This window comes from Lutjanus erythropterus, chromosome 21, assembly GCF_056507025.1.
Source record: "Lutjanus erythropterus isolate fLutEry1 chromosome 21, fLutEry1.hap2, whole genome shotgun sequence".
In the NCBI taxonomy this organism is placed as follows: Eukaryota; Metazoa; Chordata; class Actinopteri; order Lutjaniformes; family Lutjanidae; genus Lutjanus; species Lutjanus erythropterus.
In genome coordinates, this window is record NC_139337.1 from 1074370 (window position 1) to 1100923 (window position 26554).

At 40.8% G+C, this 26554-nt stretch overlaps 1 protein-coding gene across 1 annotated transcript in view; it reads right to left on the bottom strand.

The window, feature by feature from the left end:
- The window catches only part of pde1ca (phosphodiesterase 1C, calmodulin-dependent a), a 74954-nt gene that overhangs the window by 33542 nt on the left and 14858 nt on the right, over positions 1 to 26554 (bottom strand). The window contains exons 6-13 of the mRNA XM_084747640.1: positions 22273 to 22339; positions 17531 to 17647; positions 15688 to 15828; positions 14745 to 14845; positions 12338 to 12466; positions 10154 to 10255; positions 8975 to 9095; positions 27 to 108 (exon numbers count right to left, since the gene is read on the bottom strand). Coding sequence (XP_084603766.1) covers positions 27 to 108; positions 8975 to 9095; positions 10154 to 10255; positions 12338 to 12466; positions 14745 to 14845; positions 15688 to 15828; positions 17531 to 17647; positions 22273 to 22339 — 860 coding nt within the window. The remainder of the gene's footprint in view (positions 1 to 26; positions 109 to 8974; positions 9096 to 10153; positions 10256 to 12337; positions 12467 to 14744; positions 14846 to 15687; positions 15829 to 17530; positions 17648 to 22272; positions 22340 to 26554) is intronic.

The following is a 26554-nucleotide window of genomic DNA, read 5'->3' on the forward strand; positions in this document are numbered from 1 at the left end:
GTTGTAATTGTTTTTGTGTTGCTTACCAATCTGAGACTGGGCCACCATGGTGGATTTGCGGTCACAGAGAGGGGAGAAAGGTAGACCCAGCTCTGCTTCTTTATCACCCTGAAAACAAATCCAACATCACAAGGTGTTGTCAGCTTACAGGGCACTTCTGTAGAATCTTTTTTTTTTTTTAAATTCCCCAAAATGTACCATTGTGACATTTGTTAAACAAAAAACAATGAAATAAACAAAATGAATAAAAAAAACACAAATAAATGGGAAACAAAAACAAAACAAAAACACTCATACAGAAACCCTCAACAAGGTAGCAAATATTATATTAGAAATAATTAAAGGTGACTAGGTCCCCTAGAAACTTAGGGCAGAAGTTCACTGAACAATCACAATTAAATGAATGAATAACTCATAACTCATCAACAAATTGTCAAAATAATAAGGTTAACAATTAGCTTGGAAACTATGATGTTGATAAGAGAGGAAAAGATGAAAAAAATTAAAGTATAATTTAAAATAAATAAATAAATAAAAAAGTGGTATCAGAGTGTCTACAGATACTGTGCTTTTTATTTAGCTGAGGCGCATTATGGTTCTATCTTATGGTTGTCCCTTATTTTCTATGTAGGTCTCCCATTTGGCCCACAGTCCCATTCTAAGATTTCCTCTGATTTTATATGTTAGCTGCTCCATTTCTTTTACTTGTTCCACTAGGCCCATCCATTTCTCTACATTTGGGCTAAGTTTCTGGAGCCAGTTATTTTGTTTAAAGTTTAAGAGCAGTTGTCCTCAGGATTTTAATGAGGTACTTGCATTCAGATTCAACCATCCCCTTTGGCATTTTTCCAAACAGAATAAACTCATGGCTTATTTTTAGATCAATTTTCAGGTCATTTTCAGTTTCTATAAAAAAAAAAAAAAAAAATAGCCAGTACATTTTTAAAACTGGACAAGACCAGTTGAGGTGACTGAAATCAGCATGGTTTTCTCCACTGTCTCTCCAGCAATTTGATGTTACTGATTGGCTGGAATTTAGCTTGTTGAACAGGTATTACAAAATATCTCATCTGGAAAGTCCATGCGTGAGTATGATGACTTACACATACTTTCATTCTCTTTTACTTACTTTCAATTTTGCTTTTTGATATAATAAGCTTACAACCAAACATGTAGTGCTTAATTACCTTTACACTACAGAAAAAGATATGACTGGATAAGGTCTAACAAGAACTGCCTCAAATAACAGCCACCAGAGCAAATCCAGGGTGGGAGGCAGGAGGTCTAAAAATGAAGGCAAAACGAAGGCATGGCCCAGTGCATTTGCTATCTTGTGCTCAGCACATTGGAGTAAAAACCATTTGTGCTTTAGACCAGCTAAAATCTGGTCGAGGTGCGAAGTCCATGGTGCAATCGGTCTGTCAGCACAAGATAGCACCCCGTGCATTTGGCTGAACCACACACATGCCTTCACAATCTTTTCTCCGCACAGGAGTGTTGGTTAATTAAGTGTCCTTTGAATATATTTTTTCTCAGCAATAAATTGTAAATATTGAAGTTAAAATCATGCAGGTGTGTGTTTGTGCTTGGCTGAGGTGCACACACATGTCTCTACATCCACAGAACACCTTTCATTTATGTTTAACAGCCATGTGTGTGTCTTTAAAGTTAAACTCAATAATAAGGAAAAAGAAATTGTTTTATAACTATAAAGCCTGATAAAGCTTAACAGACCTGCAAAGTGTGCACAGGACAGGATCACAGCTGTCAGATCGTCTTTATCAGAGAAGTCAGCATGACAGCTGGAGCAGCTGGAGTGTCTGTGTCTGTGTGTTTATTGTGATCCACAAAAACAAGGATTAAACAATTATGATCTATAACATACAAAATGACCCTGCCCCCCTGGTGCAAGACTGAAAAGGTGGATTTGGACACACCTTGAATAAATTAAATCCATAGCACCTCGTGCTTTCCACTTGTGCTTTCGATTAGCGTAAAATGGAGCCCTAAATGTTAACTCTGTAGCTGATGTCAGAAGCCTTTTTTTTATACCCAGAGTCAAAGTGGACATCTGGTTGGGGTAGAAATACTCAGCAATTTTCATCATGAATCACAAAATGATTAAACTTCCATTCTGCGCTCATTATGACTCTTCACTTGACTGTAAATAGCACTCATGATGATACTGGGATCCTGGATCTTCCTCAGAGATAACAAGTCTGGGAGGGTGCTGTTGCACAGGAGAGATGTAGACGAACTTTTTGTAAGCTCCATGGGGTGATTCTCTAATTTGACTTTAAAAAGACATTTTCAACTCCCAATTCTCATGAAACATCATTCCTATTCAAGACAAACTGCCATACTATAGACTGACTGATTTTAAGAACAAACCATGAAGCCCCCAACCAACAAACCATCCAACACTTGTGGTGCTACTGGCAATGCTAATGCTAGTGCTAGTGCTACAGCTGAAGCCAGACTACGCTAAAGAGGATGACACATTAACTGTAGCTATATTTACAAAGGCTCTAGACACTTGAAATGTGACATTCGCAGTAAGACAGAGACGGCTGTTAGAGGAATACATTGCTGCTGTCAGGGACAAGCTAACTTTATCAGTGGCCACCTTACAGCAGTCCCTTGAGGAGCAAGACAGATGCCTGAAAGAGGTAGAATCATCAGCTACAGCAACAAGTGACTCTGTATCTGCTCTGGAGGCCGTGGTCTCTAAATTCCAATCTGATGTTAAGGACCTCCAAGTCAAGTGTGAAGATCTCAAGAACAGACTGAGGAGAAATAACATACGTCTAGGTGGGCATACCAGAGGACCAAGAAGGCACTTTACCCATGGAATTTGTATCCACTCTCCTGTAGAAAATATTCAAACTGGAGGAGAAACCCCTGCTTGATAGAGCCCACAGGACTTTACAAGCTAAACCGAAACCTAAACAACCACCTCAGTTTTTTATGGTCAGGGTCCACTATTTCCATATCTGTGAACTCCTCCTTCACCAGGCGCACCAGATCTGCTCTCTTTCTCACAATGGACAGGCCATATACATCTTCCCCAACCTGTCTACCATCGTGGCCAAAAGGTGAGCCGCCTTAGGGGATGTGAGTAAATGGCTCCATGACATCCGAGGCACCTGCTTTGGCTTCCACCATCCAGCAAGGTTCTAGATTACTTTACCTGGCGAAGAGGACCGCTCATTCACTAACCCTCAACTCGCAATGGAGTATGTAACTTCCAGGGTGCCACTACCCCCCGACAACACCAGTGGCAGAGCTGCTGTCGGAGACACATGATCCAGAGACTGTGAAGGTTACAGATTAATAACTTTAACTCGACTTGGAAGGTAACATGATCTATCCTGTAACCTAGGCTAATGTCTACTCAACAAAAGGGCGCCAGTGACATATAATGTCTGTTGTTGACAAATTAAGCCGCTATTTTGTTTATGTTCTGACCTGTTGCTATAGCAGCCACTTTTATCAGTTGGACAGTTGTTTGCTGTTAAAGTTTTCTATTATGTTCTTCAGCTATGGCAGGCTAGTTAACTTTAAAGTGATGAGTTTTACTCTCCACTTAATTTCTCTGTGTACGTCTGTTTACTGCACATTTTCTATGTCTAACATGACATTTACCTTATCTTGCTTCTGTGTTGACAGTTTTGCACAGGTAACTGGGACAGTGATTAATCTACAGACCTGTTACATGGGGAATATGATTACACCAAGTTCAGGGAGGTGTACAGGAGGGAGGGAATTGTATATGTGCCGATGTTGTCAATGCTACTTACACTTTCTTATGACTGGCTTTGGCTAATCACAACCTGACTCCTGGAGCAGTGGGCATGTTGGTTAGATTAGTTAGCTGGAATGTTAGGGGTCTTGGTAAGCTCACAAAGTACTACATCACCTCAATAGCTTAGGTGCGCAGATTGTGTTCCTCCAACACAACACACTGAACATGGCTGGCCACACTAGAATCCTTAGAATCCTTAGAATCCTAATATTGACTCATACCACCTCATTATTGGGGGACCTGAACTGCTGTCTTCAAAATTTGGACACATCCTCTAAGAGCAACTGCAAATTCTAGATCTACAAAAGTGATTTATACATTTCTCAGAGACTATGCTGTTACAGATGTGTGGCGCTGTCTGAACCCCAATACTCATGGATATTCTTTTTCCTCCCCTGTTCACTATACACTCTCCCATTAGTGATGTGTCGGTCACGAACGATCCGGATCTTAGAGCCGGCTCTTTGAAGTGAACGACGGGAACCAGCTCTTGATTGGGAGCCGATTTGTTTTTTTCTCCTCTTTTTTTCTGTTAAAGTCGCACATGATTGGTGGCATGTGTGTGTGTCCACACTGAGTAGAAGGGGGAGGGGAGGGGTTATAGACACACAACACAGTGAGCACATAAGCAAGTGGGAGGGAGACAAGAGAGAACATGCGCTACAGACAGAGACAACACGCTTGAAAGGTGAGAAAATACACTCGTTTGAGATGAACTGCGCCTCGCCTGGAAAGTAGACGAGATCAGGCGGCCGCAGCAGGAAGTGGAGACGAAAATCTACAGCCAAGTTGGACAGTTTTCAACAGAGTCAAGAGAGAATAGAGGAAGAGACCACCTGTAGGTTAACTGTAGTCTGCAGACCACGATCAAAGCTGAAGAAATAAAGTGCGTTCTTGATCACTGATTGAGGTTAAAATAGAAGAGATCCTCCTTCTGATACATGTAACATCTGTTCTTTTATCTGCCTTGTAAAACCAAGTCATATATAAGTCATATATATATAATCTTTATTATTATCAGACAAAATATCTGCTTGTTGACAGATTAAAACTTCATTGCACAACAGAAGACTGATATATCCAGTGTTAAATATTACAATTACACAGAAAATTAGTAATTAATATAATATGTGGTGTTTGTTGTCAAAATTAAGCACTCTGCTTAATATTGTAGTACTCTCCTCCATGTTGAGTATGTTGAGTGTATAAATAAAGCCATATAAATAATCAACATTTGATATAATGTATGTTTTTTACATTAGTAATTCATTTTACATTATTTTGGGTAATAAATTAATTTGAGCAACAAAAAATCTTAGGAGCCACTTGGGAGCCGAAAGAGCCGGCTCTTTTTAGGGAGCCGAGCCAAAAGAACCAGCTCGCTAAAAAGAGCCGGAATTCCCATCACTATCTCCCATATAGATTACTTTCTTGCTGATAATGAGTTACTACCATTCATTCTAAGCTGCAGTTATCAGGCTAGAGTAATTACTGATCACTCACCCCTTGTAATGGACATGAAGTTTACAAGCAAGTCTACCTCCTGCCCACCCTGGAGATTGAACACACGTTTACCATCTGATGTCAACTTTGTGGAATTTGTTTCCAAACAAATATATTTTTATCATTGAAACAAACACATCATCTGAAACAAGTCATAGTACACTTTGGGAAACATTTAAAGTGTACATGCGAGGTCAGTTAATTTCCTATGTATCATATGAAAAACATCAACGTACTTCTACTCTTTCTAATCTTACCAACCGCATTCTAAAGATGGAGAATAAATATACATCTCCTTCTGCAGACATTTATAAAGAAATTTGACAACCTCTCTAATTACAAGGCTGAAGAAATGATTATCAAGTCCAGACATATATACTATGAATATAGTGACAAACCAAGTAAACTTTTGGCACACCAACTCAGACAGTCTTCTAAATCCTGGTTAAGTTCAGAAATCAATACTAGCAATGGCCTTACTCGTGATCCACAGAAGATTAATGATGCATTTCAAAATTTCTATGCTTCTCTCTATACCTTGGAGCAGAAGCCCAGTGCAGACAGCCTGCACAAGTTTTTTGAGAACCTCTCTATGCCCAAAGTGGCCATGGATATAACAGAAATTCTTGATAGACCAATAACACTAGAGGAGGTGACTGAGGCAGCTGTAGTCTAACAAAGTGGCAAGAGTCCAGGCCCCGATGGTTACCCAGTGGAGTTTGAAAGATGAGGCGTTGAGAGATGATGAAAAGATTCTCTGGGAAGCTTGCGCCACTCCTTCTAAACATGTATACTGAATCACCTGAATTGAGTTCTTCCAAAAACTTTATGTCAGGCCCAAATTTCTCTTCTCCTAAAGAAAGATAAAGACCCTGATTGTTGTGGTTCCTACCGCCCAATTTCACTAATAAATGTCTATGCTAATATTATTGCAAAGACTCTTGCCTGCTGCCTAGAGAAAGTGTTACTGGATATTATATCGTCCGATCAGACTGGCTTCATTAAAAATAGGTTTTCATTCTTCAGTGTGAGACAACTGTTTAATGATATATATCACCCATCGGAATCCCCTATTCCTGAAGTAGTAGTCTCCCTAGATGCCCTAAAGGCTTTCGATAGGGTTGAGTGGAGCTACTTGTTCCATACCCTTGAAAGCTTTGGTGTTGGTGAGAAGTTTATAACATTGGTCAAGCTACTATATGCATCTCCAGTCTCCTCAATACGCACTAATCATACTTCTAGATATTTCAAGGTAGGTCACAGCACGAGACAACGCTGTCCTCTCTCACCTCTACTTTTTAACATTGCCAGTGAACCTCTTGCACTTAAACTCAGACAAAATACACAAATAGCAGGTATTATTAGAGAAGGCCATGAACAAAAACCTCATTTGTATGCAGACAATTTGCTGCTATACATCACTGATTCTGCAAATTCCACATATTTTTCATACTTTAGACCAATTCCATAACCTCTCAGGCTATACATATATAGATTTATAGATTTACAGAAAAGCAAATTGTTTCCCATTAATGATGCTGCTCATCAGTATTCATTCTTGTCCCTTCCATTTAAGGTAACACATAAGTTTACATATCTTGGTGTTTGTATTACAGACAATTTTCTAAACTTTTCACAGCTAACTTTCTTCCTCTTATAGGTCAGACAGAGCTCACTCTTAAACGTTGGATGCCTCTACCACTCTCTACTGCAGATCGCATCAATTTGATACAAATGAATATTCTCCCTAAATTCACTCCTCTATTTCAATCCATCCCAGTATTCATACCCGAATCATTTTTCACAGGCTGAACTCCATCCTTTCCTCTTTTATTTGAAATGGTAAAATTCCCAAGATAGCAAGAAACACTTTACGACATCAAAATTTATGATGACTTTGACTTTACGACAAAATGTCTTCAGGGTGGAATGGCAGCACCAGACTTCTTAGCGTACTACTGGGCAGTTAACATCTGTGCCATTGTGCACTGGCTTTATGAAGACCCTCGTGCAGATGCACCATCATGATATACTCCAGAATCCTCATCATGTCTACCCTCTTTTCTGCCAGCCTTGGTCTATGGCCCAGTTGTCACCCCTGCAGCAGACTGCACCGAAAACAAAGTTATGAAGTCAGCCATTAAAATTTGGACACAGATGTGGCGCCATTTTGGATGGTTGTTCTTATCTTTGAAATCCCCCATGCACTCAAATCACTTTTTCAAACCTTCCTTACTAGATAAGACATTCACAAACTGGCAGAAAACAGGCATTAAATTCTTCAAGGATTTGTATTCTGATGGCGTGTTTTTGTCATCTGAACAACTTTGCCTTAAATTCAGTCTCCAGCAACTTCTTTCGTTATCAGGCTCTTGACTTTGTTCATAAAACCCTGTCCAAGTTTCCTGCCCTATCTCTATGCAACACAGGCAATGCACTCTTAGAGTGGCCTCCATCATTCAGAGGTATAATTTCCATACTTTATAACAGGATCACACAGGCACATCAGCCAAATCGCTCTCATATTAAGGCAAATGGGAACTGGATATGGTCGAAGCTATCACATAGGAACTATGGCAGTCTGTCCTGAAATGAGTTCATACAACCTCTGTATGTGCCAGGCATGGTGTGATACAGTGCAAAATCCTGAATTGTGCTTATTGGACAAAACAGAAATTGTCTAAATACTTCCCAGATGTTAATCCCTCATGTAACCATTGCAATTTATCTCCCTCTACTCATGGCCATATGTTCTGGTCATGTGCTAAGCTTCAAGAATTTTGGTCTCTCATCTTAAAAACTATCACAGAATCCCTGAACAAAACTGACCCTGTTGGCACCCTATACTCCCCCATAGACTGTCCAAGTCTGAGGCGGACTATGCCGCTTTCGCTACCCTGCTTGCCAGACGCCTAATTTTACTTAAATGGAAAGATGCATACCCATCTTCCTTTACTCACTAGATAAAAGATTTATTGCACTTTCTGAAATTAGAAAAAATACAGTAGTCATTGAGGGGCTCCACAAAGAATTTCTATAAAGTATGGAGTCCCATTCTTAACTACATCAAAGAGAAAGTCCAACTGCCCACTGTTTCATAAACAAGGAGAGAAAAAAAAGTCAGCCATGCTCACTTTGCACAGTTTTATGCACTGCTGTTTTCTCTGTCTTTATGAGTATATACCAAATAACCTATGTACCCTAGGTAGCTATGTACCCAATTGTGTCTTTTTGATTTATCTATTAATTAATCAGATCTATTTATTTATTTACTTATTATTTTTATTTGGGGAGGGAGCTTGCTTTTTTGTTTGTTTGTTGGTTTCTTTATTATTTTCCTTGTGTTGGTTGTTTTTTGTTTTTTCTGTAATTGTTATTATGTTCCCATGTGTTTTCTTCTTATTCCTGCATATAATGTTTACATATGTATCATATAGTACGGTAATTTTTGTTGAAAACCACAATCAACAGAGTTGCAAAAAAAAAGAAAAAAAAAAAGAGAGAGACCAAGTCCATTTGATCTAATCCTCGGTGCAGACCTCAGAGTATAGGTGAAGTCTGTGTAACAGCCAAACAAAGTTAACTTGCTAACCCACTACTTTTGTGTATTAACAGCCCCCAGGCCAGTACAGCAAAGATAGGTGAGGAGTGTTTTGGTTTGACTACCTGTCTAAAGAACTCCTCTAGCAGAGATGTGGTCCAGCGGTGATGGAGGTCCCAGCGTTTGGCAGGGTGGCTGATGTCAGCAGTGTGCAGCATGAGGGATAAGGCCTTTGGTTTGTCAATCCTGCAAAGACAGTTCAGTCAGTCAGTCACTGTTGGGCTGCTGTCAATGCCGCTCCGATCTATAGTGAGAGTAAATGGCTGAGGAGTGCCACTTTACATGTGTCATAACTAAAAAAAATATCCAAGGCACACTGCTTTGAAAAATTTAAAAAGCCTTTAGTAAATGGGCTTCATAGCTACGTGTTCTGACTCTTCAGGGCATGTAAAAACAAGGCTGCTGTCAGCTGCCAGGCAGTCACACCCCATTTACACTTGCTATTAAAATGCAAGCAAGCAAAACTTTAATTATATTGCACATTTCATTCCAGATGGACGTACAATGTGCTACCCAGAAACACAATTAAAACAGATGTACAAATACATGAGTTCATGTATTAAATTTTTATGGCAGTTTTTGTACGGTGACCATTTTTCATCCCAAAGGTGGTGAGTGTGAGGTTTTGTTTTGTTTTTAATCTGACACTGTAAAAATTAATAATGCCTCAAACTGAAAGTTGCCACTCATCACTGACATATTCAAGCCTATGATAACCCCCTTCAATGAAATCCCATTGCATTTAATATATGGAAAATAAGAATTTTTGGTGTTTTTTTTTCATTTAAGCAGTTAAAATGGAGCAAAATGTATTAACTGATAATATTTAATACTGTCTGGAAAATACCATGTGTATTATAAGCTATTTGAAATCAATAATTGTGGTCTACAGTTGCCAAATCATATGGTAAATGCTGCTGAAATATGTGCCACTGTGCACCATTCATGCAATAAAAACATTAACCTACAAAACATAACCACTCACAAATGCGTCACCTTTTCAGACCGAAAAGGATAACAGCAGGCTCATTTGAGATGAAGTGTGCATCGCCTGGAGAGTAGACGAGATCAGGCAGGTGCAGCAGGAGGTGGTGACGAAAAAGTTTCAGTCAAGTCGGACAGTTTCCAGCAGACTTCAGAGAATAAACAGGAAGAGATGCTAACATCCTGTTAGATCCATCCAGAGGCCTTTTTTGTCAGTTTACAGAACTGACAGTGACTCAAAAGTGAAATCCATTACTCACACCTCAGGCTGCTGCAGGAGGCTTTTCATGGCTTTGATCTGCTGGAAGTGGCACGACATGTCAGTGGCCAACACCATCTCCACCACCAGAGTCCGCAGTTCTCTGAAATCAGAGCAAATTAGCATTTAATATCTCAACAACTATCATATGGATTGCCATGTGCATTCCTTTTCCTTCAAATGAACTGAAATAACTGAAGGGATTTTAACTTTTCTAACTCACACCATCATCAGGTCAGAATTGCAAGTTGTCCAATATTTGTTGGTTCCTATGTAGCCTGGAAAACATCACTAACAAAACAATGTACTCTAATAATTTGTGTTCAAATCAGTAATAAGTAGTGTGCTTTCAATTTTTGTGTACATGGATTACTTAATCCTTGATTTTGGTTTAATGTTGGTTGTTTTTTGCATCAGACAAGCTCTGTCTCAGCTCTGTGGGGCAAAGCCCTTCCCAGCAATGTTCCTGCTTTCATTTACAACACAGCCTTCTCAGCAGATTCCCTATAATGTTACTAGGTCTTGAGGTGGGAAATTAGCAGTGCAAATTTCCCAGAAAATCGATTCTGGCTCTCATTCATACATGACCAGAGAAAATGCTGGAACATTTGTGGGAAAGGCTGCATGTGTGAATGAGGCTTTACTTTTCTACACACCAGGGCCCCATTTCCCAAAGCCTCCTTAGCACTATGTGCTTGTAAGCTATATCTTAAGGTCTCCCTTAAGCTTACAAGCTGTTTCCCAGGGTCCTCTTAGCTAAGGCATACCTTCAGAAAGGTTTACCTTTAGAGGGGCGGTCTGATGCACTTGTAAGCTGTCCCTTGATGATGCACTTTGTTCATCCTGTCACAGTTTTAGCTTTATTAGACCAACATTATGCTTTTCAACTGGAAAGCTGCAGTATAGTGACAGCACTTATGGCAACACTTGTTATGTTAAAAAGTCATTTATGAGCCTTTACAAGCGATCAACCGATGCATGCATTGTGGCAAAAGATAGCTTACAGCTTACGATGTACCTTAGCAGCTCCCAGAAAATGCCACCCAGAGAGATAAACTGTAAGATTACAAGTGTATCCCGTCCAGTCTTTTGGAATAAAGCAGCCGTCCACCATCAACTCTGTCAGGACTGTTTTTTACCAGTGCAAATTTCCCAGAAAAACTATATAAAGCACATATTGTATCATATTGAATCACATCAAATCAAATCGAATCAAATCGCACTGCATCATCCAGAGGCCTCTGGCTCAATTATCCAGATAAAACTGATCCCTCTGAGCCTCCAGCTGCTACTCTAAAACATCACCTATGAGTTAAGGAAGTTTTGCGATAAGTTGCTCCAGTATTGAGCTCTTCTGGGACTCCACTCTGACATTTTCTTTGTTCAATCACCTCTGAAATCAAACTGTGGCTCTGTAACTCAGGGAAAAAGAAATGATGATGTATCACAAAATGACAAATGCATGAATATTAGCATTAATATTACACATATACACTCAGTCACTGTGCCCTGTTTCAGAGAGGTAAGAACACAATCAGTGTCCATTCTTATCTCTGAAGACATTTGTGTCAATCTTGCCGCTGTGGGTTACAGCTGTTCAATATGTAATAATAAACAGACATGTGATCACAGACTCAACACAGTGAAAGAGGCTAAACTCAACAGACCTGATGGTGTTCTGTAATTTTGGAGGTATGTGGGTGCAGACCTCCACCAATTTAATCCACACAAAGTGTAGCTTTTATGCAAAGATGGATTGTGTGGAAATAAATCCAGACGTTCAGATGTTGTCCTGTGTGTGGAGGCAGCAGTGAACCTACAGCTGCTGGACACATTTCACTGGGCATAACTTTGTTTGACTGGTGAGAGAATGGAAGCTTCTGTTTCACACCCAAAACAATTAAGTACTTGGACAGAAAAGAAGAAATGACCAATTCAAGAGCACAGAACTGTGTTATTTTTTCTCCTGGTTTAATAAGTTACCCTTAGCTGTACTTTGTGTTTCATTTGACACTATACAAGCATGTTGGCATGTTGATGTTAGCATTTAGCTCAAAGCACTGTTGTAGCCTACAGCTGAGGGACATTAGTTTGATTGTTCGGTGTGGCAGCTCCATTGGGACTCTTAAGTCTGATTGATATTCAGCCAATAAGGAAACAGAATATGGAGATTGTCTCGTCTCACCTCCAGTCATCTTTGGACAGATTAGAGAGGATGTTCATTTCATCATCATTCTGTAGAAGACGAAAGGCAGCGCTGACATGGTGGTTCTCTAGAACAGCTCGGTCATTGTACAACATGGCCGTGTCAGACCTGCAAATCCACACAGCTACTTTCATCATCAGGCTTTATTCAAAAACGTATAGTTTGATACAGGGCTGCACGATATTGGAAAAAACTGACATTGCGATTTTTTTTTACCCTGCGATATATATTGCGTAGGCATGTCGTGATTTTTGAAAAAATTGATTCAAACCGATTTTTTTAAAATATGATTCGAATCGATTTAATTAAACCATGAATCGCGATGTGGCCTCCAGGCCAGCAGAGGGCGCACTCGAGTTAAACTACGTTCTTGTTCAACGTCACTATATGCGGCGCTACGTGTGACGTGCTAGCGCCGCTCCAGCTACAACAGGAAGTCGGGGTGCGCAGCGTGCCTATGCAGGTTATAAACAAACAGTGCAGCAGCCAGCGAGCAGAGAGCGAGCGAGAGAAAAGAAAAACGTGAGTCATGGCGGGGGTCGAACTCGCACTGAGCAATTTCAAGTCCGAGGTGTGGAAACATTTTGGCTTCCCAAAGACAGTAAATGAAAAAGGAGAAAAGACAATAGACAAGACAAACACAATATGCAAACTATGCAAGAAGATGGTTCCCTACAAAAAAAATCCACTTTCCAGTCATTTGCTATGCAGGTATAAAGAGGATAAGAAAAAAAAACAGTATTGTAAAAAAAAAAAAAAAAGAAGAGAACTGATACAATTTTTTTTGTCATTTGCTGCTAGTTCTAATCTACTGTATTGAAAAGAGCATAAGAGAAAACACTACAGTATTGTTAAAAAGGAAAAGGCTGGATTTGTGTAAGAGAAATAATAAAAATAAAGAAAAAAGTCATTTGCCTGTAAATTAATTTTGTGTTGTACATGATTCGAATCGTGATTCGAATTGTATCGTGAACGCTGAATCATGATTCGAATTGTATCGTGAGTTGAGTGAATTGTGGCATGCCTAATATTGCGATCTGAAAAAATACAGGATTGTTTTTTTTCAGATCGTATCACGGTTTTGAGTCATGGATCAGATCATGATTCAGATCAGCAAAAAAGAAAAAAGGGGTGGCATTAGGGTTAAATTATTTAAAAAATGCATTTGTCTTTGATCTTTGTCTGTCTGTAATTATCACCATAGTTATGTAATGTAATAATAATGATAATAGTAATGATAATGGTAATAATATTACTTATACAGTGCTGTACTATGTATATACTATACATATATTAGATCATTATACACTGTACAGTATAATACACAACTATGCTCTGTAGTCTGGCTCAATGTCCCACCTACAGCTCAGCACATCTGATTGGTTAGAAGTCATGATCAATCAATCAATCAGCAGACACACTGTGTCACAGACAGGGTGAGACAGAGCTGCTCTGGTGAGCAGAGAGGAGCTGTGTAGAAGTTAAGACAGCTGATATCACCAAAGTTTCAATTAACATCACAGTTTTATGATCTGTTTCTTTGGTGATAGCATATTTACATCAGTGAAAAAAGTTATGGTCTGGATTTCACTCAAGACAATGTGACGGCTTTTAAATCAGTCGCTCTTCACAGAGATGCGCTGCACACAGCAGCATCTGTCCTGTCTTTTCACTGCAACTCTGCATTGAGATGTCGGGTATTATAACTTATACAAAAGTAACATGGACAGTAAAACTATGATGCTCACATGTGGTCCGATTCAGATCTGGCTTTGCATTCATCGTACTGAGCTGTGTGGTGCCGACGTAAATGGTTGTGTTACCTCTCGTTGTGGCAACAGGTGCAAGGCACTGTCGACACAGAACACGTGTTTGGTCAATATCATCCTTCTTGTAGCCGAAATAATTCCAGATAACTGACGTTGCTTTTCTTTTTGGCACCAAGTCTTCGTTTTCGGCGATTTTCTCTTGTTTGTTGCTCGTTTTTCAATTTTGTTACCAGCAACTCACTCCATATGCAGGGGTGTGGTCCGCTTGGCAAACTGATTAAGAACGATTGTGATTGGTGGATCGCTGCGCGCAGTGTGTGTCAGGTACCCTTGAAATTAGATGAGAACACGTTTAGTTCGTTTGCCTCCTACATCGCAGGACCTGCGATGTGACTATTGCGCACACGTACGTACGATGCTCAAACGATATATCGTGCAGCTCTAGTTCAAAATAATCAATAATAATAATAATAATAATAATAATAATAATAATGACAATAACAATAACAATAATAATGACGATGAAATTAACCGCAATGCAAGAAAACAATAATAAAATATCAAACATTCAGTATCAGCAGCTGCAGTGATTTAACATGATGCTGCATAGAAACTACCTGGTCTGAATGTGGAAGTTATTGGTGGTTCCTGTATGTTCAAAGTCATGGATGGCAGCTGCAAATATGATGGCAAAGATCTCCAACTCAGTCAGCCAATGCTGAGAGACACAGAGATAGAAAGAGAGATAGTGCTGTTTACAAGACAGAATCGTGAAAAAAGCTAGAGCAGAAAAACTAAAGGCAAAAATCTAAAATTCAGAACCAAAGAGTCCTGTCTGACTGAACACAGCACATCCTGCATGCCCCACATGTTCACAAAAACTCAAACTCTACCCAGAACCAAGCTGCTGGCAGCCCAGTCAGCATCAATACCACGTCCTCAAACCCCTCACATTTTTCACACTCACAGTTTTCCTGGTTTTCCAAAAAGCAAATTTGGACAGTCCAAAAATTTTTGTTTATCACTGAATGTTGCAGCAGAAATTGAGATTTATCAGACCAAACAACATTTTTCCAATCAGTTTCCTGTTCTTAGCTGACAGGAGTGGTACCTGGTGTGGTCTTCTGCTGCTGTAGCCCATCTGCTTCAAGGTTCGACATGTTGTGCATTCAGAGATGGTGTTCTGCATGCCTTGGTTGTAATGAGTGGTTATTTGAGTTACTGTTGCCTTTCTATCATCTTGAACCAGTCTGGTCATTCTCCTCTGACCTCTGGTATCAGAACAAGGCATTTCCACTCAGAGAACTGCTGCTCACTAGATATTTTCTCTTTTTCAGACCATTCTCTGTAAACCCTAGAGATGGTTGTGTGTGAAAATCCCAGTAGATCAGCAGTTTCTGAAATACGCAGACCAGCCTGTCTGGCACTAACAACCATGCCATGTTCAAAGTCACTTGAATAACCTTTCTTCTCCATTCTGATTCTTGGTTTGTTCTTCAGCAGGTCATCTTGACCATGTCTACATGCCTCAATCAGTTCTTTGGCCAACACAAGACTTACCACCATGCCAGTCTTGAGGAGCAGGTAGTGAATGGTCTGTGTGACATCAGCAGCATGCATCAGGTTGTGGTAGGGGTTCTTGTGTTTGCTGTAGCCCACCTCCAATGAGTCCACAAATGATATGAGAGCAGAAACAGGGACCTGAAACAGATGAAACACAAGCACAATCACAAATACTGCAGCATTCTTCGCAAACTCACAAAAGGTACAATACAAGATATAGTGTCTGGAGGGGAACCCCAGACCCACAAGATCTCGGGATTGTGAAAATTTTTACCGAAACCATGAAAAATCTTGCGAGTCTCACAAATCTGAGGTTCCCTTCTAGACCCAACCAGCAGACATCAAAGGTGATGGATGCGACCAGTGTGCGAAACACCCGTCAATATTCGGGGGGGTCCCCATCTCCCGATTGTTGCGCAATACCGATCTAAATTTGCTGCAGGCCTATAACATTGCAATATTTCATGGATGCAAGCCAAGACAATCAGTCTATAGCCTACGTGACAGCACACAGGCACACGCTTAACAATTTTTGATAATCCCATAGTATTCGCAAAGCAACACTGACATAGGAGGTTGCATTGGCTAAAGTTGTATGGATGCACGTTGTTTTATAACAAGGAGAGGCAAAGTTGTGCATTACAATGCAGACACAACAACAATTGGCACCAATCTGGCGCACATACAAGAGCAATTGACTGAATAAATGTCAGGTATAGCTATCGGCACGCAATCAGTGCACTTGCAAATGAGAGCCTGCAGTATAACTGATCGTGTGACATAATTTAACCATCCATCTACAGCAAATATGACAGACAGATACATAATTGAACACATTTCCCTGCCTTAATGTCAAGCCAAAGGTTGCGGTATTTCCATTAGTCCACCTGCTTCGTTGTCCAACCAGGTGGCAAGGTACTTGTGCTAGCAGCAGTAGCAGCTAATGTTACCTCAGCACCTGCTGCGTCTTCGGAGCACTTGGCCTCAACTTCAACATGTTCTTCTGTGGAGTCACTGGGTGGGAGAGGATCCTCTGTTCTGTTCTGGTTCTGGTCCCACTGTGCTACCTGCACCAGCATCTTCATCTCTGAGTGCCACCTTTTTGAATGTGAACCCAAAGTGTGCGCGTGATACACTCTGGTTTAGCTTTCGCTTGCTTGCCATTTTTAGTATGACCAGTATGACTTCTCAATGTTACGTCTTTCTTCTGTTTGGTGCACACATGGCTAATTTGCATACATGCACAGGACTGGCTGGCTCCATTTGGCAAAAAATATTTGTGAGTATTTTTTTTTTTTGAATTCTGAATACTGGACATGGTGAGCTTAAAAATACATTTTAGTGACCATTAGTGACAATGAAATATTTCTTTTGGCAAAATTTGAGACCCCCTTCAATTTTTGCTTTTGAGGCTTTTGGGGGTCTTATGGGTTAATCGGGGGGGTCGGACCCCCCCGGAACCCCCCGTATTTCACACACTGGATGCGACATACTACCGTAGTAATGGCAGCACTGCAAGATGGCAGAACACACATTAATGCCCCTTAATGTGAGAAGAAAATTAAGTCACATATGCATGTTACTGATTATTAATGCATATAATATGTAATAAAATAAATAAGTACTTAAAAAAATCTAATTCTTTTCTCTTCTATTCATCCTCTCTCTTCTACACTCTTACTGCTTCACTCTTTGCAGCAGACCTTCAAAAGGCGAGACTGTCTCTGCAAAACAAGAACTTCTGCACACCCTAATTTGAGGACATTTACGCACATACATGACACACAATCAAATCTTGTCTGAAGTGACTGATAAAGGAACTGAAAGTTTGTTGGCAAACCTTGAAACGATTGATCAGGTCATATCTGGTGAGCAGCTCATAGAAGACAAATTTCAGGGCGTGGTCTCCACTCGCATCGTTGAGGGCAAATACATCGAAGGACCACGTGTCCACATGCTATGACAGGTACACACAAACAAGTTTCATTTGCACATTAGATCAGAAAAAGAGGTCATTTTGACTGACATTTCAATTTATATGTGAAATAACTTTGCAGAATTAAAAAACACAATGCTGCTGGTACCTGACTGTTCCTGTCAGTATTTTTAATTAAAATCTGTTTTTTTAAATAAATTACACAAAAAGCATCCAGATGCCATCATATTGTGTGTGCACCTTGGTTGCTTAGCAGTAAGTTAAACAATAAAACTGCACAACTGGTCTCAATTTCCAATTTCCCAACATTAAAATAATTAATTAATTAGACTCAGTTAGCCAATTCCGATTTCCGGTTTTTATAAGGGTCTGACCTGCCGATTCCGATTTTGTCCAATTCCGATTTTCAGTCTTTCTAAGAACTGTAATTAACAGCATTCACAAACATTTTTGCAACTTTTCTTGTAAAAGTTAAATTGGATGTTCATAATAAGACACCAACTATTAAATATTCATTAAATACTATTTAAATTTTCTCCAAAATCCTCCATGTTATAGCCAGAGCTTATTATAGTTTTACATTAAGATTATGAATCAACTGAATGTGATAACTTGATCACATCTTGCAGATCTTGCAGGTTTCGCGTGATCTCCCATGGAAGCAGATGTAAACAAACCGGAGACAGACACGGTGCAACAGTTTGCTGCCGTAAAACTTTGCCATGAGAAAAACAGATGCAGAGGTTAAAGGAGTCTGGATCAGAAAATGTTTGAGGAGACCCATCAACACAGGTTGTTTATTCTTCAGCCAGAACAGGAGGTGAGATTTTAACTGTCCCTCTGTGAACAGCAGTCTGCTGCTGGCTAACATTAGCCTGAAAAACTACAAAGTTAACGGCTGTTTTGTGACATTGTCAGCTGCTCTGTCTCGTTGTAGACTGTCTGTCTTCTCTTTATCCTGTTCTTGGAATCTGTCGCTGACACCAGCTTCAAGCAAGCATGTGTCAGAGTGTGTAGCTGTTATCAGCGCTGTGTTGATATCACAGCCAGTTTGTCTGCTGAGTGCATGACGTGACCATCGTGCAGAACATGTGTGACAATGACGTGCGCAGAATCGGATTTATGATGCTGACCAGCCGGTCACCGGTCAGGGCCGGTCACGCTGAAAACCGGACGGTTCTGGTCTCTGGCTGGTCGATCGGTGCATCTCTAGTTGTAACACTTTTGTCTCAGCATCTTTAAGTCACTGAATTTTTGTGTTAAAGCTCTATAGCTCACTAATTTATTAAAAACAGCAATGTTTCAAGCTCTTTTTGGTTTTATTTTTGTACTAGTTTCACTCAATATCTGCATTTTCAACCTGGGCTTTTCTTGTGTGTGTGTGTGTGTGTGTGTGTGTGTGTGTGTGTGTGTGTGTGTGTGTGTGTGTGTTTGTGCGTATGTGTGTGTGTGCGTGTGTGTTTGATGGGGACAACTTGTTTTGAAGTTGGTCCACTCGCATCTTCTCTGTTGTCTTCCATGTGATCCCACAAAACTTCACTAGACAAGATTTAATAATAATACTATAAGAATAGTAATCTTTGTTTATAGAGCACTTTTCAAAAATTCACATCAAAAAGTGCTTCACAAAGGCAGCAAAAATAAAACAGACAGTTTTGAAAGGCTGATAATACAAAAATAATATAGTGTAAACTGGCATTAATAAAAAAAAATCAAGAAATAAAAACAGTTCAAAAACAAAATCACAATAAAATCAGGAAAGGCTCTCCAATAAACGTATGTTTTAAGAGTGGATTTAAAAGAGATCACTGACTCAGCTACATGAAAGAGGCCACAGCCATCAGGGAATACTGTTTCCATGAAAGGGTGTACATGGTCTGCAACAATGCTTAGGTAGGTGGTACGTGTCAAATTAACACCCACATTGATGGCAGGACCCGAGGTTTCCCAGCAGAACATTGCCCAAAGCATCACACTGCCTCCACAGGCTTGCCTTCTTCCCATAGTGCATCCTGATGCCATGTGTTCGCCAGGTAAGCGACATACATGCACCGGGCCATCCACGTGATGTAAAAGAAAACTTGATTCATCAGACAAGGCCACCTTCTTCCATTGCTCCAGTTCCGATGTTCACATGCCCATTGTTGGCGCTTTCAGTGGTGCACAGGGGTCAGCATGGCCCCCCTGACTGCCCTGCAGCTATGCAGCCCCATAAACTGTGATGCACTGTGTATTCTGACACCTTTCTGTCAGAACCAGCATTAACTTCTTCAGCAATTTGAGCAACAATAGCTCGTATGTTGGATCGGACCACATGGACCAGCCTTCACTCCCCATGTGCATCAGTGAGCCTTGGCCGCCCATGACCCTGTCGTTGGTTCACCACTGTTCCTTCTTTGGACCACTTTTGATAGACAGGGCTCCAGACTACAACTAAAATTTGAGACAGTGCGAGTAAATTTTTCATCTACTCGTGCATGTGCGACCAGTAAATTTGCCAATTGATTTTTTTTTTATTGAATATTTTTTGTTGCTGACAAACTTCTGCTCCACACTCCAGCCCAGTAGTTGACAGTAATGCACAAATGAGCTGGTTTGCATTGCTATCGTTTGATTATATTCATTACAATGCATTTCTCCTCTCCTCTGTGCATTTCTCCGCCCTCACTCCTCTCTCACAGCACACACTGATGCACTGGTACAGATGCACCCACCCACACTCAGAGAGCAGAGGAGAGAGAGTTTCCGACTGTTACGGTAAAAAACAACAACAAACAAACAAAAGTTGTAAATGGATGACCAGAGCTTCCCCAGCTGTTCGCCCCGCCAAGCAAAAATATCGGCGTTTTTTAAACGAACCGTACGTGGCGAGGCGGGAAGCACAGGTAGCTCTGCGGCCAGTGTTAGCCAAAATGAGAGCATCTCTCCCAGCCCTGACCACAGCGCTTGCTGATCTCCTGCCCCTGTTAACGTCGCCACGACTAGACCCAAACACACCTGTTCCAGCCCTCCCACCGAAGCACACAGTAAAAAGCTGCAGATGGGTCACCACCATCAGTCTGGCTTTGATCCAGCATGGCTGTCAGACTGTAGATACTCCGCATGGCTGTACAAGACCGAACTTGGTGAGTGAATTGATTAATGAAGATGGATGGATGGATGGATGGATGGATGGATGGATGGATGGATGGATGGATGGATGAATGGCAGCACGGCGCCAGGATTTTAATTTTGGGTGGCCCACGGTAACTTTGGTTGGGCCTTTTAATTACAAAAGTTAACACTGTTTCCAACTGATAATCTCACTTTAACAAAAATCACTGGTATTATACTGTGGATGGCAACTAGCACTTCCAGCTGATTATGACACTTTTAAAATCTTTTTAACAGTTTCAGTCGGTAGTTTATATTTATTTCAGATGGCACAGGATATCTCCTTATCTATGTTTTCACTGTGGATCATGGAGATCAGTATATCAGTTCGTTAAGAAAACTGTCACTTTATTCCTTTTAACGCATTTTCATTTGATCTGGCTGGATTACTCTTTAGATTGATTGTAAAGAGAGAGAGAAACAAAGCGAGCTACAATGACTTTTAACAGGAGAGAGAGCGCACTGCGATGCGCTGTTCATTCATAAACTTAACTATCTGTGCTGTGAAGGTAATCTGAAGACAATCAAGTCAGGCAGCAACATTCAGCTCTACCTCCTGTATTGTCTATATTTTATAGACGTTCTAGTTTTGATGAAAAAGCCATTTTGATAATAAGCTTTCCTCAGTACACCGGTCATCATTTCTGCTGAACAACTGCCATAGTGTGAGGTGCATGCGCAAGCATAACATATCTGGTGCGACGAATTATGGTCCATTGTGATTGGTCCAGACCTCACATGTGATACTAGTTGAATAAATGTTGTCTTTTTGTCAAATGGAAACTTTTTTTGTCTTAAGGGTGTATAAAAATCCTGATTTTAATAATTCAAAATAAAAGTTAAGAAAATGTACGTTCTTCCAGTCATTTGAGGTGGGCCAGTTGTATAAGTGGGTGGGCCGAGGCTTGTTAGGCCCACCCATAACACTGCGCCTTATGGATGGATGATAGATGGATTCAGGTCCAATTGCTCTGTAATCATGGTAATGGGGTCCTTTGGCGAGAGTGTCCTGCAAGGACCCCAATGACGACCACGCTCATTCCAGCCCAGGCACCCCCCCCTCCCAAAGCAAAAAAAGCTAGGGGAAACACTGTGATATAATATAATACAGTGAAAATGAGAGGAAATGTGAGTATTTACTTTGCAAGTCGATTTTGGTGTGCACCCCTAAATTTTCTGCTTGCGCTCCTAAAATTTTAAGTTAGGGGCCACTGTGCTCCTAGTAAAAAAAGTTAGTCTGGAGCCCTGATAGATACTGACCACTGCAGACCAGGAACACCCCACAAGAGCTGCAGTGTGGAGATACTCTGACCCAGTTGTCTAGCCATCACAATTTGTCCCTTGTCAAACTCGCTCAAATTCTTACACTTGCCCATCTTTCCTTATTTTAACACATCAACTTTGAGGACAAAATGATGAAGAGATAATCAGTGTTATTGACTTCACCTATAATGTTATGCCTGATCGGTGTACATGCATACACATTTACATACCTTGAGCACAGTGATGACATTTGGTGGATAATTGAGACCAGCCATGTTGGAAGTTCGTCTGTACATCCTGTCACAGAGATATAACAAACACACACACATCAACACAATGTCAAAACTACAATTACTGCCTTGTGTTTGTAAGCCTCCCACAACCAGTCAAGTTACAGTTCATATCCATGTCTGTCCAGACTCATATAATGTATGTAGAGAAGACTTTGAGGGAATTTAATAAGTATGTTAAGTGTATTTTTTGGCAAAATGGAAGTTATCACTATGTTAACATGTTGACATTCCAGTGGATATTTTCCAGTAAGTCTCCATCAAAGGCATAAAAAGCCCCCCAAAATATATAAAACACATTTGTCAGGGACAGTGACCTTTGACCTCAAAATCAGCCACAGAGTACCACTGTATGGCACTAACAATGTACTTCTGTGAACAGGGTCAGCAGCAGAACTTCAGAGTTTTAAAGTTGAGCGCGACATGGCCCAAGCCTGACAAAATTCTGTCCAAATTTGAATTGGCCTCAACAAATTAGACAGTTTAATGACAAAAAATACTATTACTACAACAGCTACTAATAATAGTATTAATAATGTTAATAATAATAACAACACAGCCTAAACCCAACATAAGAAAACAACAAGACCAAAACCTGTCAGATTTGGGCACAGATCTCAAGCTCTATTTTAGATACATGACATTTCAATACATGTAGTGTGCAGTGCCTATAAAATATATTCACCCCCTTGGATGTTTTTCCTTCTTACTGCTTTTATAAAATGCTATCATGGTCAATATAATTTGGCTTTTTGACAAAAAGAATGTGCAAAAACTCTTTAATGTCAAAGTGAAAACAGATTTCTACAAAGCAGTGTCAATTAAATAAAAAAATATATGGTAAAATAAGTGACTGTGTTACACCACTCACATGACAATGACGGGGTGTAGAAAGAGTACACTTTTATTCTTCACCGGCAGGATAGGTAAAACATGCAAGTCACGATGTAGCACCGGGCACACACACACCTCTGACAAACGTCTAACAACTGAAAACTTATGCTTCTTCTACTACTGGACTGGCAGTCATTAACCACACACAATTTCACTCTGCTCCCTGCTAGCAAGTTCAATTACAACTAATTAGACAAAGGAACTATAAATACATGCCTATTCCTGAATTAAATGTTAAATAAAATAATAGGGGATGCACTAATAAAAAAAATATATTTTTCTCAGGTGCTACAACTGCATAAATTTTCACCCCTTTTAAGTCAGTATTTAGTAGATACACCTTTGGCTGCAATCATAGCACTGAGTCTGTGTGGATAGGTCTCAATCAGGCTTGCACATCTGGACACTGTAATTTTACTCCATTCTTTGTTGCAAAACTGCTCAAGCTCTGTCAGATTGCATATAGATCGGGCATAAGCAACCCTTTTCAAGTCCAGCCTCAAATGCTCTGTTGGATTGAGGTCTGGGCTTTGACTTGGCCGCTCCAGAACATTCACCTTGTTGTCTTTAAACCATTTCTGTGTAGTTTTTGCTGTCTGCTTCAGGTCATTGTCTTGCTGGAAAATAAATCTTCTCCCAAGTCGTAGTTCTCTTGCAGACTAAATCAGATTGTCCTCCAGGCTGTCCATACATTTTTCTACATTTATTTTACCCTCTATCTTTACAAGCCTTCCCAGGCCTGCTGGTGAGAAGCATCCCCATAGCATGATGCTGCCACCACCATGCTTCACAGTGGGGATGGTGTGTGCAGTGTTTAGTGTCCGCCAAACATAGCATCTAGTCTGATGGCCAAAAGCTCCATTTTGGTCTAATCAGACCAAAGAACCTTCGTCCACTTGACCATGGAGTCTCCCACAATGCCTTTGGGTGAACTCTAGCCCAGATTTAATGACCTTACTTCAACAGTGGCTTTCTCTCTCGCACTCTCCCATATGCCTTAACTGGTGAAGAACTCCAAGAAACAGCTGTATGTAGAGTTCCTTCCATCTCAGCTGCTGAACCTTTAAAGCTCCTTTAAAGTAGTCATAGGCGTCTTGGTGGTCTCCGTCACTAATGCCTGGTAGCTAGTTCAGGCAGACAACTCGAGCTGCATCGCCAATCACAGGTGACATACCTCACTCTCGATAGTACATACCGAACGCACCCTTTAAATCTGGCGGGCTATTTAAACTGCTAAACCTCTTATTTCTCTCTCTGCCTGAATACATTGCTGCCCTGCACACTGTCACTGCCTGGTCTTTTAACCATCGTCTCAGCGTATTGGTAATTGGCTACTGTTGTTCACGCGATTATCATTTTACCTGCTGTTGTCGCTACGTTCTCATTCATCAGAGTGTGGGTCTCGGCCTTCATGGAAAGAAGTTGTCTTTCCCTGAACACCAGCTCAGTCAGCCGAGGCTCTTCAGACACAATTTGGATAATCTCCATCCACGTCGGAGCTCTCGCACCTGCCGCTACCGACCGACTGAATGGCCTGAACATGACGTTCTGCAGAACTTTCCCACAGCTTTACACTTCCACCTGGTCTCAGCAAGAGGAGCACTTTAATTACCTCCAGACTCAAGGAAACTCCGACAGTGCTCCTCCCAAGGAAACGGGGAAGCCCCAGCAAGAACAAGCCGCTTCCCAAATAGCCTCCCATGCAGCTTCTCCCACTCCTGCAGTTTTCCCTAAAGGCCGACACGAACAGAACCCGGTACCTCCGCTGAGTCAGCCTTCCTGTCCTGTCTTCTCGAGTCCATATCAGCACTCAGCATCAGGAATGTCAAATCTAATTCCTTGAAACAAAGCAAACTATTCTGCTGGAATGTAAACAATCCGGGTCACCATCTGCAACCTTTGACATTGGCCAAGACGCCCTATTCCTGCTGACGTCACACCCCAAAGGACTCTGGGAACTGTAGTTCCAACTCCACCAAGGGTTCTCGGCTCCTGCCCTCTGCAGCGACAATTCCTGTTTCCTCAGGGATCAAATTTTAACAGGTAATCTGTTCTGTCCTTATTTCATATATTAACTATAAAGAAGGGAACAAGGAAAATATTCCTGTTTAATGTATTGATATTAGGTGCGTTCGAGATGAACTTCGCCTCGCCTGAAGAGTAGACGAGATTAGGAGGCCGCAGCAGGGGGAGGAGACAAAAAAACTTCAGTCAAGTCGGACAGTTTTCAACAGACTTACGAGAGACTAGAGGAGGAGACGCGAACATCCTGTTAGATCACCTGTAGGTTACCTGTAGTCTGCAGATCATGCCCATAGCTGAAGAAATAAAGTGCATTCTTGATCATTGATTGAAGTTAAAATAGAAGAGATCCTCCTTTTGACGCATCTGTAAAACACTAAACTGTTCTTTTGATAAGATATATATATATACATACATATACTAATTTTCTAAAGAACATTTTCTTTTGTTGTCAAAATTAAGAGCCAATCAGAGCCTGTCAGCTTGTCGATCAGGTGACAGCCAGGCGTTTGCAGTCGGTGGAGGGCAGCTGCGGCGCCTGGCTCTACAAACTGCGGCCGCCTCGATCTCGTGAGGTTATCGTTGCCTACGTGTGCATGACGTCAGAGCAAGTTGGGATCAAGTCGGGATCAAGTCGGCCACAAATCTAACCAGCATGCATTGTGCGCCAACCGCTGCTGATCAGTTCTGCGCAGGCCTGGCTCATCTCGAACGCACCTATATAGTCACTATTTTACTGGGGAAATAAATAGGTGTGTGTCTGATTCAATATAGCTACAGCTTAAAGAAAATAATTAAGGCAGCTCTAAATGCCAATATGCCAATATCATGTCTTGAACAACTTCTTTAAACAAGCTCTTTCATCCCTCGTAATGAACTAGAGTAGCTATGCTCTCATGCTTTAAATAATGTGTAGGACTACAGGACACAGTTTATACTCCTGAAGTTTAATCAGGTGACTCTAGACTAAGCACATTGAAGCCGGTGTAGGATCTGTTGCATCCAAATGCATGAGATTTGATTTAGATGTGCAGTTAAGCCTCTGATTCAGTTAGGGTTTTCTACTATCTTTCTGCACCAACCTCCTCCACAGTCCTCTACCTGTAGACATCTGTACGGTTGTGCATTTATTGTATTTAATTTAAATCTGGCATCTTCTATTGCAAAATATCAAGCCATGCTAGTGGCTCCCTTCAGGTAACGATAAGACTCCTTCTCACTATTCCACTGGTGCTTAGTTGGTGTCCAGCTCAAGTAAAGGTTGTTTCTCACTATACTGAGACTATGCTGGAAGCAGTTCTGTTGA